The following is a 14,024-nucleotide window of genomic DNA, read 5'->3' as shown; positions in this document are numbered from 1 at the left end:
TAACGTGACGAATATGATGTGAAACTCTAAAAATATTAAAAATTCCTTAGTGTATTTTTCTCAAACGTGACAATGTGGCAGATATGATGTAACACTCTAAAAAAAATTAAAAATTCCTCAGCGTACTTTTCTCAAATGTGACATGTGACACTTCAACATAGCGGGTATAATGTGACACTCTAAAAAAATTTAAAACTCTTAAGTGTGCTTTTTCCAAATATGACACTTTAATGTGACGAGTATGATGTGACACTAAAAAGTTCTTTAGTGTACTTTTTTTCAAATGTGACTGCAATATGGTGACCAGATGAGTCATAACACGTCTAAAAGGACTAAATAGATCACAAGAAAAAATAAGACAATATGAATCACAAATCCAAAATATGAAACTTATTGGTCAACCTCCCATTTTAATTAGACAAAAATAATTAGATAATCAGGCTATATTATTTTTAAAATATAATAATTTATGGGAGTGGTTATTCCCACTCCATTTTGTTCCAAATATATTACATTATTTATCTTTATTATAATATAGTTACTATTCCTACTTTACTTTATTTCAAATGCATTGTCATCTATACCCAAAAAAAAAATAATAACAATAATAAAAAAGAATGTATTTAAAACAAAATAGAATAAAAATAATAACTCCCTAATTTATTCTTAAATATATTTGCCTTTCATTTTCTCCATTTTCTTTCCCCAAAACATGGCCACCCCTGTCTTCTACATCCAATGCCCTCAAGCACATCTTGAGAACGATCTTTGACAATTCACAACTCCCACCACTACCAAAAAGACAGATATACAACCACCACCACCGTAGTAAACACTTACGAATGCCCGTAACAAAACCTAGCCTCAACCACCCTATTCACACACCCCCACAATTAATTCCCATTACCACACCCTCCAAGTTTTTCTGATAATTAGGTATATGGATAGTTTGTACGTATTTCGACTAATCTCAAAATCCTAAAATTAATGATCAAACAAACTTTCAATAGCTTATTGAATGACTCAAATTTCAAACCTTAAATATTATCCTCAAGTATTTACTGCCCAACCAAATTTTCGTTACTCAAATCCTCATCATCTACATTCACTCGCTCAATCTCCACAATCTCCTTCTCCAATTTCACCACACTGACAAAACCCTTCCACTACAAAATCCACATCGATTCTTGCATTCGCCTCCACCTCCAAGGTTTGGTGTTCTAAGATACAAGAATATTTTGTTACAGACTTTGACAGCTAACTAGTGAAGACCAACTGAAGCAATAATAAAGAGATGCAATACAATGACGATAGATGGAAATGTTAAGAGAATGAGCAAATCTAGATTGACGTGGACTAGTGTAGTAAGTGGAGATATGAATCTCCTTAATTTAACTAACGAAGTGGCTTTGGATAGAATCGAATGGAGAATAAGAATTTATGTAACCAATTCTATTTAATAAGACTTAAGGCTTGGTTTGGTTTAGTTTAGTTTAATTTCATCAACTAACTAGCGATACTAGGATAAGTGTGATGAAAATTTAAATAAAAGAGAGCTCGGTATAATTATGATAGAACTCTAAAATTACTTATAATATATCATCAAATCTTTTCCCTTTTCCAAAAAAAAAAATAAAATAAAATAAAAATGATCATCAAATCTTTTGTATAAATCCCATGATTAAAAATATAAAATCATATTAATATTTTTTTTTTATGTGTGATTTTACATGTAACATTAAATAGGAAACATTAAACAAAATATTAAATTACATTCTAAAAAAATGTTGATACTATATGATGGCATGGACCATGGATGGCTGCATCAATGTGAATTAATTCATTAATAATATACTCCGTTGCAAAAATGAATAAATAATGTTATATACATTAATAACAAATATATAAATAAACAAATCAATCAAGAGTCAAATCTTAAATATGGGTTCCAATCCACATAATATATGTTATATTTGAGTTAATATATTTATTGGTGATTTTAATATTGTTAAAAGAGAAACAAGGTTGCGTTTGGTGGCCGGTTAAATGATTCATATTACTAATGAAATGATCTAGATAGAATGTTAAATTGGCGTGTTCCTAAGGGAAGCTAAGATTAGGGTTATGTAGGTTAGTTATTGTGCCATTTTGACTTTTTGTTTGATCTCTTTATTAGGGTTATGTAGGTTAGTTATTGTTCCATTTTGACTTTCTGCTTGATCTCTTTATTATTAGGATTGGGAGATTAGGCTGGGAATATTGACAAAGGAGGACAAAGGAGTGGATCCTGAGAGCTATTTATTACAAAAATAAATAAATAAATAAATAAAATTAAAAAAAGGTAAACTACACCTTTTCCTTTATATTTGATCATTTAATTAAAAAAAAAATTTTGTTTTAACTTTTCATATTTTAAATTTTTTTCATTTACTCTTAAAACTAAAATCTGTTAAAAATTAAACAAAAAATTATCATAATAACAATCTCTTAATATAAAAATATTTTATTATATATAATCACACATCTGACATAAATTTAAACTCTAATATAATAATATATTTTTTATGTTATGTGATAGTTATTGTGACATTTTTTATCTAATTTTTAACCAAAATTAACTTTAAATAAAGTGAGAAAAACTTGAAATGTGAAAAGCCAAAGTGGAAAAAAATAAACTTTAAATTAAAGTGAAAGTAGATCAAACATAAAAAAGACAAAGTAGAATTTATCCTTACAAAAAAATTAAAATTAAAATTTATTACAATCTTATTTGCAAAGTAACTGTATAGTTTACATTTAAAATTAGTTAAATATAGATCACACTTATAATAAATGTAGATTATTGATTCTTTTATTTTAATGTATGTAGTATTGTTCTAGTTATTATAACAACAATCTTAGGCCCCGTTTGTTTTGGGAGATAGAATAGAGGGGATTAATAGTGAGGGGATTAATAGTGAGGAATTGTTAAATTATTTTTATACAAAATAATAAAACAAATAAAAAAATATAAAAAAATAAACATTATATTTTAAAAAAAATTCCCAATATAAAAAAAAATTAAAAAAAATTTAATCCCCTCACTATTTTTCTAATACTATCTCTACCTCCTCCTTACCAATCCCCCTTCCTCCTCCTTACTAATACCAAGGGATTACTAATCCCCTCTATATCTCTCAAAACAAACACTCCATTCTCAATCCCCTCCTCACTATCAAACCTAATCCCCTCCCCATAACCCCAAACAAACGGGGCCTTAGGTACAAAAAAAATATTCTCCTAAACATTTTATAAAATCATTTTGTAGCCTAAATTCATTTTGTTTGTAAATCTTATAATATATGAGTTAAATTTGAATTGAGTAAATTATATTTTATCCATTTATGTTTGGCCACTTTCTTATTTTAATTTTTAAAACTTATTTTTTTCTACTTTGGCCTTTTATGGTACAAGTTTTTCTCAATTTATTCCTAAAATTAATTTCTGTTAAAAATTAGATAAAAATTAATATATTAACAATCACGTTGTATGAAAATATTTTATTTTATATAACTCACATTGCTTACATAAACTTAAACCCTAATATAATCATATATTTTTATATTACGTGATAGTTATTATGATATTTTATTTTTAATTTTAAACAAAAATTAGCTTTAAGAGGAAATTGAGAAAATTTTAAAACATAAAAAGCTAAACTGAAAAAAAAAAAATAATTTTAAGAATCAAAATAAAAAATGACTAAACACAAAAGGAGCAAATCATAATTTATTATTTACCCCATTTGAATCATATATGCATAAATTATACTACATTTTTTTTTTATGTTATTATAATAGGCATACCGTTTCTTTGATTTTCATTGGTCAAAAACCGCTGATTGCGCGAGCCGCCATTGATTTCTCGTTTCCTGTTTTCCTTTCTTTCCCTTTTTTTTCTTTTCATAATTTTCCACAAAACTGGCTGCCGTACAAATCTTTAAATTCCCTCCAAACAAAATGTGCCCAAAAATAATTTAATGAGATTGACTAATAAGTTTCATAATGGGAAATGTTTCGTAGCTCAAAACATTTTGTCTCGAATGGCTCGAGTGAGAAGACGCAGAGAAAAGTAGAGGGAGAGAAAGAGAGAAGCAGAGGGGAAGAGAGAGAGAAGACGATCGTCGCCCCGGCCAGCCGCCGATCGTCGCCCCTCCCAGCCGCAGGTCCGTCGATCGTCGCCCAGCCCAGCCCCGCCGCAGCCTCCGACCGCCGTCGCCCCGCCTCCGCCTCCTCCTCCTCCTCCAGCGAATATTATGCCCCCTCCAGTCCTCTTCCTCCTCCTCCTCCTCCCTCCTTCCTCCTCTCCTTCCTTCCTCCTCCTCCTCCTTTCTTCCTTCTTCTTCCTGGTCTTCGTTCTTCTTCTGCAAAAAAAAAAAAAAAAATCGAGCCATTCGGGCTCCCTGTTTTCGAGCTACGTAGCACGATCGTTTCATATTTTAGGCTTGTGATTTATATAATTCTATATTTTTATGTGTGATCTATTTAATTTTTCTAAATGTACAATGACTCATTTGTCTGTCACATTGAAGTGTTACGTTTGAGGGATTATATTGGAGTGTTAAGTTTGAAAAAAATACACTATGAAGTCTTTTATTGTGTTACATTTTTTAAGTGTCATGTTATTGAAATGTTACGTTTGAAAAAAATACATTGAGGACTCTTTTAGTGTTGGAGTGTTATGTCTATAAAAAGTATACCAATGAATTTTTTAACGTGTTACTTTAGAGGAGTTTTTTAGTATTACGTTTGAAAAAAGTATACTAATTTTTTGTTTTTAATATTAAGTTTGAGTGTTACATTGGAGTGACAGAAACGTGATCCAAAATTTGAATCCAACTTTCCTAGATAGCATCCTCCAATGAATAAGGGTAAAAATGTCTACCAAATCATATCAAAATTTAAAATAAGGTCTCACGGTAAAGTTATTAAAACAAATAAGATCTATCATTGTATTAAAAAAATTCATGGAACTTATTAGAATAACTGATTCCTATATGGAATTTTTTTGATAATTTTTTCAAAAAATTAAAATGTCACGCCTCACAGTTTGGACAATTAAATATTAAATTATGACTAAATCTCAATCAACATTCCATCATCCAAATCCTAGGGGTGAAACAAAATCTAAACGTTCTCGTCTCCATAAGGTTTAAATAAATTCTCATGCTTAAAAGATAACAAGGGATTTAAAAAAAACTAACAAAACACCAAGCAAACCATCCACCGTAATTTCATAACTAACAAATACCTCCAACATTAAAGTAGCAACAACTAGTCAAAACAACTTAAATAATGTAACGTTAAAAAACAACCAGCAATGCAAAATTGTCAAAAATACTAAGGTCATAAAAAAATAATAAATACATAAACTAATATCAATCCTAAGCTCAACAAAATCAAAAGAAGTCCAAAAGACATATCCAATAACTACAGTTATTGCACGTCACCACCGTACGCTATAAGAAAATGCACTTTTGGCAACTAAAGTTTTAGTCACCAAAAGTAAGGTTTTTAGTCGCCGAAGTCTTTTCCCGACTAAATATTTTGGTTGCTAGATTTGTCGCGGGAAAACGGTCGAGGAAGGTTTTGGCGACTAAAAAAAATTTAGTCGCCAAAAGTCCTATAAATGGCTACTAATGTTTTAGTAGGGAAAAGTACGAGGTATTGGCGACTAAATATTTTTTAGTAGCCAAAAGTCATAAATTGGCGACTAAATATTTAGTCGCCAAAAGTTTTCAAATAAAATTAAATTTCATTTTCAGCGACTAAAACTTTTAGTCGCCCAAAATATCATTTATTATTAGCTACAAAATATTTAGTCGCCAAAAAAAATTAATTTTCATATATTTTTTTAGCTACTAAACTATTTAGTCTTCTAAAGTCTCGTATATTTTTTACTACTAAATTTTTAGTTGTCAAAAAATCTTTGGTTTGTTTTTGGCTACTAAATTTTTAGTAGCCAACAAGTTTCATTTTGTTTTTTTTGGCTACTAAACATTTAGTCACCAAAAACTTTATTTAGTGTTATTTTTTTTTATTATTATTAATTTCTGCACAACCTGCATTTATTTCGTGCAACCTGCACCCTGTATATAAACAAAACAATACATATGTCTATTTCTATTTCACTTTCAACCATCCAAAAATTTGGTCTTGTAACATCAAATTCTATACAAACCAAATATAATCCAACCCAAAATAATAATTCCATACAAATAGATAATCATACAAAAATGATGTCCTCTGTATACAAAAAAGAAATATCCACTAGTAATCTATACCACCAGAAAATAACTTCATCTCTGTTGGATCAATAACTATTCCAGTAATTGGTAGTAGAAAAGCTCGAATTTGTAAAAGTCTTCCAGTAACAAGGTCCCTTACCTACAATACGAAAATAAGTCATTTCGAGAAACAAAAATACTCATGCTAGGAAGATATTATTATGAAACATTTAACATAATTAAGTAACCTTGCATGTGCCATCGAGGGAGCTTAATAAAAAAATTGAACTTGAGCTTGATAAAACATTTAACAAAAATACTCATGCTAGGAAGATATTATAAAGAGTTTTTTCTTTGTCAATACTTGGACTGGACTTTTTCATTAATATAATCATGAAATTTAGCTAACCAGTTGTTTTAGACCATCGCATCATGTTTTGGATGAGAAGAAAGAAGAAAATCAACCAGAACATGAGGGGGAAAAAACAACAAGAACATGAAACATTTGTTATCGATTTCAACACATTTTTCACAGTTGTCCCCATAATTTTTATAAATATCATTAACACATCATTTTGGATATATTTGACATGCACTGAGAAAATTAATCCAGACAGACACTAGAATTAGATATTCGACATGCACTGAGAAAATTTGCAAGCATTAACACAATATTCACATAACGAGAAGATGAACTGACATATTTTCCCTCATTTATCACTAACATTTATATGATCCTAGCATTCCTTGTTTTGTATTGGCATTTGTAACCATGCAATATTACAAGTTGCATTTTCTCAACCTACGGGTCCGAATAACATTCCGTCAGTTGTCACAAGTCATATTTGGCATGGGGAAGCTGTTTGTGTTGGCCACAATGCAAATCAAGGGCTGTTTTGAATTTTCGCCGCGAAACGCCGTTTTTCGACTAAGTTTTGGGCGTATTCGTCTCTAAATCCCAACCTACGGGTCCGAATAACATTCCGTCATTTGTCACAAGTCCTATTTGGCATGGGGAAGGTGTTTGTGTCGGCCACACGGCGGTTCGGGGGTTGTTTTCAATTTTCGCCCCCAAAACGTCCTTTCTCAACTAAGTTTTGGGCGTATTCGGCTCTAAATCCCAACATATGGGTCCAAATAACATTCTGTCAGTTGTATCAAGTTATATTTGGCATGGGGAAGCTGTTCATGTCGGCCACACAACGGATCAAGGGCTGTTTTGAATTTTCGCCGCAAAACGCCGTTTTTCGACTAAGTTTTGGGCGTATTCGTCTCTAAATCCCAACCTACGGGTCCGAATAACATTCCGTCATTTGTCACAAGTCCTATTTGGCATAGGGAAGGTGTTCGTGTTGGCCACACGGTGGTTCGGGGGCAGTTTTCAATTTTCGCCCCCGAAACGCCCTTTTTCAATTAAGTTTTTGGCGTATTTGGCTCTAAATCCCAACATATGGGTCTAAATAACATTCCGTCAGTTGTAACAAGTCATATTTGGCATGGGGAAGCTGTTCATGTCAGCCACACAGCAGATCAAGGGCTGTTTTGAATTTTCACCCCCGAAACGCTGTTTTTCGACTAAGTTTTGGGCGTATTCGTCTCTAAATCCCAACCTACGGGTCCGAATAACATTCCGTCATTTTTCAAAAGTCCTATTTGGCATGGGGAAGGTGTTCATGTCGGCCACACGACGGTTCGGGGGCTGTTTTGAATTTTCACCCCCGAAACGCCCTTTTTCAACTAAGCTTTGGGTGTATTCGGCTCTAAATCCCAACATATGGATCCAAATAACATTCCGTCAGTTGTAACAAGTCATATTTGGCATGGGGAAGCTGTTCGTGTTGGCCACATGGCGGATCAAGGGCTGTTTTGAATTTTCACCCCCAAAACGCCGTTTTTTGACTAAGTTTTGGGCGTATTCGTCTCTAAATCCCAACCTACGGGTTCGAATAACATTCCGTCATTTGTCACAAGTCCTATTTGGCATGGGGAAGGTGTTCATGTCGGCCACACGACGGTTCGGGGGCTGTTTTCAATTTTTGCCCCCGAAACGCCCTTTTTCAACTAAGTTTTGGGCGTATTCGGCTCTAAATCCCAACATATGGGTCCAAATAACATTCCGTCATTTGTCACAAGTCCTATTTGGCATGGGGAAGGTGTTCGTGTCGGCCACACGGCGGTTCGAGGGCTGTTTTCAATTTTTGCCCCCGAAACGCCCTTTTTCAATTAAGTTTTGGACGTATTCAGCTCTAAATCCCAACATATGGGTCCAAATAACATTCCGTCAGTTGTAACAATTCATATTTGGCATGGGGAAGTTGTTCGTGTCGGCCACACGACGAATCAAGGGCTTTTCTGAATTTTCACACCTCGAAACGCCGTTTTTCGACTAAGTTTTGGACGTATTTGTCTCTAAATCCCAACCTACGGGTCCGAATAACATTCCGTCATTTGTCACATGTCCTATTTGGCATGGGGAAGGTGTTCGTGTTGGCCACACGGCGGTTCGGAGGAAGTTTTCAATTTTTGCCCCCGAAATGCCCTTTTTCAACTAAGTTTTGAGCGTATTCGGTTCTAAATCCCAACATATGGGTCCAAATAACATTCTGTCATTTGTCACAAGTCCTATTTGGCATGGGGAAGGTGTTCGTGTCGGCCACACGGCGGTTCGGGGGCTATTTTCAATTTTTGCCCCCGAAACGCCCTTTTTCAACTAAGTTTTGGACGTATTCAGCTCTAAATCCCAACATATGGGTCCAAATAACATTCTGTTAGTTGTAACAAGTCATATTTGGCATGGAGAAGCTGTTCATGTCGGCCACACGGCAGATCAAGGGCTGTTTTGAATTTTCACCCCCGAAACGCCCTTTTTCGACTAAATTTTGGACGTATTCGTCTCTAAATCCCAACCTACGAGTCCGAATAACATTTCGTCATTTGTCACAAGTCCTATTCGGCATGGAGAAGGTGTTCGTGTCGGCCACACGACGGTTCGGGGGCTGTTTTCAATTTTCACCCCCGAAACGTCCTTTTTCAACTAAGTTTTGGGCGTATTCAGCTCTAAATCCCAACATATGGGTCCAAATAACATTCCGTCATTTGTCACAAGTCCTATTTGGCATGGAGAAGGTGTTCGTGTCGACCACACAGCGGATCAAGGGCTGTTTTGAATTTTCACCCCCGAAACGCCCTTTTTCGACTACACAAATCCAATTTATTATCCTTTTAAGGCAGCAACTAAAAGGTATAATTGGAAAAATATAAAGAAAAAGAAAACTAAATCTATCAATTGAAATAAAAATAACAATAAAAAAAGAAACATAATATCATTCATGGCTAAATAAATTAGAGCCTAACAAACAATTTGAACAATGGCATGATGGGGTATGATGGGGTTGTCAATCGAAAGAAAAATGTTGATTCAATCGATGTCATAGCCTCCTCTGCAGTCTGCACATATTCCAAGAACTTCAATCCTAAGATCATTCTATTAACAATGACAATAGACAAAGCACATGCAGATATAGTTACAAAAGCCAGGATTTCCTGAAATCAATCCATGTAGAGTGACACCTTATAATAAGAAATAAGACCTATGATATTGTGGGACACTAACTGAAATTGAATTGTTATGAATTAACAAGGGCAGCAAGTAACAGTATGAGCACAAGTCGAATAAGAGATAAAACTAGATTTTGACAAAATAGAAATATCATACCATACCCATGATCATAACCCTTTTAACTTCTAAGTTTGACTAGTACCAAATGAAACATTTTAGTAAACCATAAATTGTTGTGCTATGAAGTACCTAAACTTAGTTGAGAATTAATTGTTGTGCTATGAAGTACCATTTTAGTAAACATTTTATTAAAACATTTATGTCTTAATCATTTGCAAGTTGCAACGAGCATAATGGGGGGAACTTCCTAAACTCTATATACAGTGGCAGGATAGGGAATTAATTCAGTCTATCCATTACAATGAAATGAGTAACAGTGGTAAAAAGAAAAAAGCAAAGAAGAGTAATATACTAACCACCACAGGTTCCCTTGGATCAATAAATTCTATAGAGGTAGGACCCATTGGTGACCGAATCTCCCATGTTATGGTAGGCTGCCATCAATAAAAGCATAGCAACAATAGTTATTCATAAGCACATAAAAAGGCAAGAAACCAAAATAGCTTCCAACGGAACATCCACTTTTTAATGACCCAAAAAGCTCATATAAAATGCAGACACTAGATGTGTCAGGCTCCCAACATTGCTCACAGACTACCTCCTCGCAAGCTTCCCATAATCCCCTTGGAAAGCAAATTCTTTGGAGATTAAGGAAGAAAGAAGAAATGTATACATATGCACACACATACAGAGAGAGAGAGAGAGAGAGAGAGAGAGAGAGAGAGAGAGAGAGAGAGAGAGAGAGAGCATTGACTAAGTTGCTAGGATGCATATATTCCAAGATAACAAATAGCTTTGGCTAGATTCTTTGAGTAACACTTATATTAACTATTCATGCATTTCTTTTCTTGTAACTCTTATGTGGTAAATATATAGGAGAAGAGACATATACAATCAAATGTTAACAACCACATTCTAACTATTCTCAAATGAACTTGTTATAAACAGGCTACAATTGATATTAAGGAAAGTTCTCCACACAGATAAACCTTATCCCTATAAATCAATGGCCACATTTTTAGAGTTATGCATTAGCTCTGCCAAAATACTAATTTTATCAATGTCTTTATATAGTGTATCATAAAATAAGGAGCACCAAGGGGCTACAACCCATATACAAAAGTCCATAAGACCTATCTCATCTATACATTCAAATTACTCAAACTCTTCAACAAAATCCAAAAATCAGTTCAAGGATGGATCAAATTTCCTTGAGAACCAACTATACAAAAATGATAATAATCCACTTTTCACTCTAAAAATAGGAACTTCCTTCCCATCAAAGGTCCTCCTCTTGCATTCTTCATCCATATCAAGACAATTTTTATTGTTAGTTTTTTAACACTAATGTTGTTAGTCAAACAACATGCATAATGTAATAACTCACCAACGAATCCCTTGATGCTTCATACATGAGCAGCCTCCCTAACTCAGCCATGGCATTTTCTTTAATAAATATGATAACAGATAACATTAATGTATTAATAAGGAAAAAAAATTAAAATTTGTAAGTTGTAACAAATCATGGGAAGCAATACAATTTTTTTGGAAAATGAAAACCTTAAAAGAGCAAGACTGTATTTTGGAAACAAAATCTAAAAAGGGACACGAAGAAGTAGTTCTTTAAAACTTTACCAAATACAATCAAGATAGATAAAATAAATTTGCATATTCTAATACAAAGGAATTTAAAGACTTCTAGTTCTTGAAAGAGTAGATATTCTCAAGAACGACCGCAACGGAAATGAGTTTGCACTAATGGCATCTCAAGTCATTAAAAAATTAAAAACATAAACTTCGAGAGATAATTTAGAATGAGTTAATTAGACTGAAATCTCAAATCTTCAAGGTTTTCCACGATACAATTTCATGTGTCCTACATAACAATAAGCATAAGACCTTAAAGAGCTAAGAGTTCATTAAGAAATGTTTCGTATTTATTTTCTATGCAATTGATGTGCGGATACTTATTGATTAATTGATCATATCTTGATAAGGCAACTTAAATAATAATTAGCTTAAAATTTGCCAACCATCTTTAGGAGTTTGACCAATTCACCTCATTTATGCACAAACTTGTCAATCTCCACTATTCCAAATTCATCTAAATCATCACCATCAGGAATTTGAGGAGAATGGTCATATCCACATTGTCATATTAGAAATGTCTAAGGTAGAGCAGATAACTAGGATCGCATAGGTGAATTCAGAAGCCCTAATGCTTGTTTGAAACAAAGATACTTCAATTTCAATTGTGTAACATGTGCAACATGTTAAATGTTCAGCGCAATACCAATTGACTAATGCTATCGCTTTTGTTAATGGGCATCCTATTTCAATACAGTCACTCAAAAAGACAGTAGTTTTTTTATTTTCAAAACTCACCAAATAGCATTTTGAGCTCCAAGAATGATAGACCTAAACCTTCAACTGATGGTCTTGAAGTGCACATTTTGTTCATCTAATGAAATTAAAATGAACCAAGCAATACATACCAAAACAAAATTAAAAATTTAATGTAATAAACTTGGATTCAAATGTCCAGAGTATATTAAGGGAGCCATAATTTTGAGTGACCAATCAACTTTCTATGACAATAGACTATTATACACGTGTATAGATAAGTATAAAATAGATGGGTGTGTTACATGGAAGAGGAAACACATGAGATTTCCCAAACCAGCACAATGAATATAGTTACTGAATTTGGGATTTCCTAATCCCCAATCATGTCCCAAATTCTTGCTCAATCCAGCTTGAATTTGGGATTTCTGTGTAAAAATCAACACAAACCCTATACCAAGTGTGGGAAATCAACACAACATTAACTCAAATTCAACACAAAATTAAACAACAAAAATCATATAAAACCCTAGGGCAAGTGTGAAATGGAGAAATAGAGGAAGGAAGATAGATAGAAAGAGAGAGGGAGATCAAGATGCACAGAGAGAGAGAGAGATAGAGAGCTCCATCGACAGATAGAGATAGAGACTGAGAACGACAGAGAGGGAGAGAGACTGAGAGCGATAGAGCGAGAGAAACATACCTGTGATTAAGTGGCGCTGGTGCTTTGCAGGTGGCAGTGGCGATGTGCGACGGTCTCTCTCGCCGGTGGCCAACGACGGTGGTGAGCGGGGTAAGGCTTGGTCGTGTCGAAAGAGAGGGAAATTTGTTTGAGACAGTGTATACCGCGTGTGTGTGAGACAATGTTTTAAAAATCGGACCGGTGAGTGAACCGGAAAAATGATCGGGTGGACGGGTCACCGGTTCAACCGTCGGGTTGAACCGGAATCGAACCGTGACGTCATAAATATATTAAAATTATATTTAAATAAAAATATAAGTAATAAAATTATAAATTAAAAATTTTAATAATCTTAAATATTTCTCTTAATACTTTTTTTATTAAAAAATATATTTAAAAATATTATTAATTTTAATTTTGGAAGAAGAAATCAAATATTCAATATTCCCTCCATATGATTTTAATTCAAGTAATTTGATTGAAAGAAAAGCAAAAATTTTGGAGGGATATCAAAATTTTAAGTTTCCCTCCAATAAATTTGATTGAATCCCACATAGATTTCTTGAGTTTTTTTGGGAGAATTTTTTTCTTATAAATAGATAGAAGTTTTCACAATAATTTCAAGCTCTCAATGGGATTCCTCACAAGAGGAAACCCTTAAAAGAGAGTTTCCAACTAAATTTTTATTATATATATATAATATAATATATATATATATATATAAAATAAGAAAGAAAGAAAGAAAGAATAAAAAAAAACAAAGAAAAAAATACAAAAAATCCGTTTTTAAAACTCGGTGAACCGGGACCGGGTCAACCGGTTCGGCGGTTCAACCGGCGGTTTTTCCGGTTCTCTCAAAAGAGGCCGGTTTTCGACTATGACCGGTTTACTGGGTGTACCCGGACCGGAACCTCGACCGGTCGGCGGTTCAACCGGTTGAACCGGCCGGTCCGGTCCGGTTTTTAAAACCATGGTGTGAGAGACAGACATATCGGGCGCCAAATTATATTGGGTTCTCTCTAAAAAAAAAAAATTGAACTTTTAGCGACTATTTC

General features: G+C 33.7%; 1 protein-coding gene across 1 annotated transcript; it reads right to left on the bottom strand.

Annotated features, from left to right (window-relative positions):
• Positions 1–6,134: 6,134 nt before the first annotated feature.
• Positions 6,135–13,140, bottom strand: LOC114285842 (uracil phosphoribosyltransferase). Its single transcript, XM_028228921.2, has 4 exons — positions 12,991–13,140; positions 11,332–11,390; positions 10,301–10,378; positions 6,135–6,425 (listed from the first exon to the last, which is right to left on the bottom strand). The coding sequence occupies exons 2-4, from the start codon at positions 11,380–11,382 to the stop codon at positions 6,309–6,311; spliced, it is 246 nt and encodes an 81-aa protein (XP_028084722.2). The 5' UTR covers positions 11,383–11,390; positions 12,991–13,140; the 3' UTR covers positions 6,135–6,308.
• Positions 13,141–14,024: the final 884 nt, after the last annotated feature.

Source organism: Camellia sinensis, chromosome 1 (genome assembly GCF_055761805.1).
Source record: "Camellia sinensis isolate YWXY chromosome 1, ASM5576180v1, whole genome shotgun sequence".
Taxonomy (NCBI): Eukaryota; Viridiplantae; Streptophyta; class Magnoliopsida; order Ericales; family Theaceae; genus Camellia; species Camellia sinensis.
The sequence above is the reverse complement of the archived record's forward strand: the minus strand, read 5'-3'. Positions and strand labels throughout refer to the sequence as shown.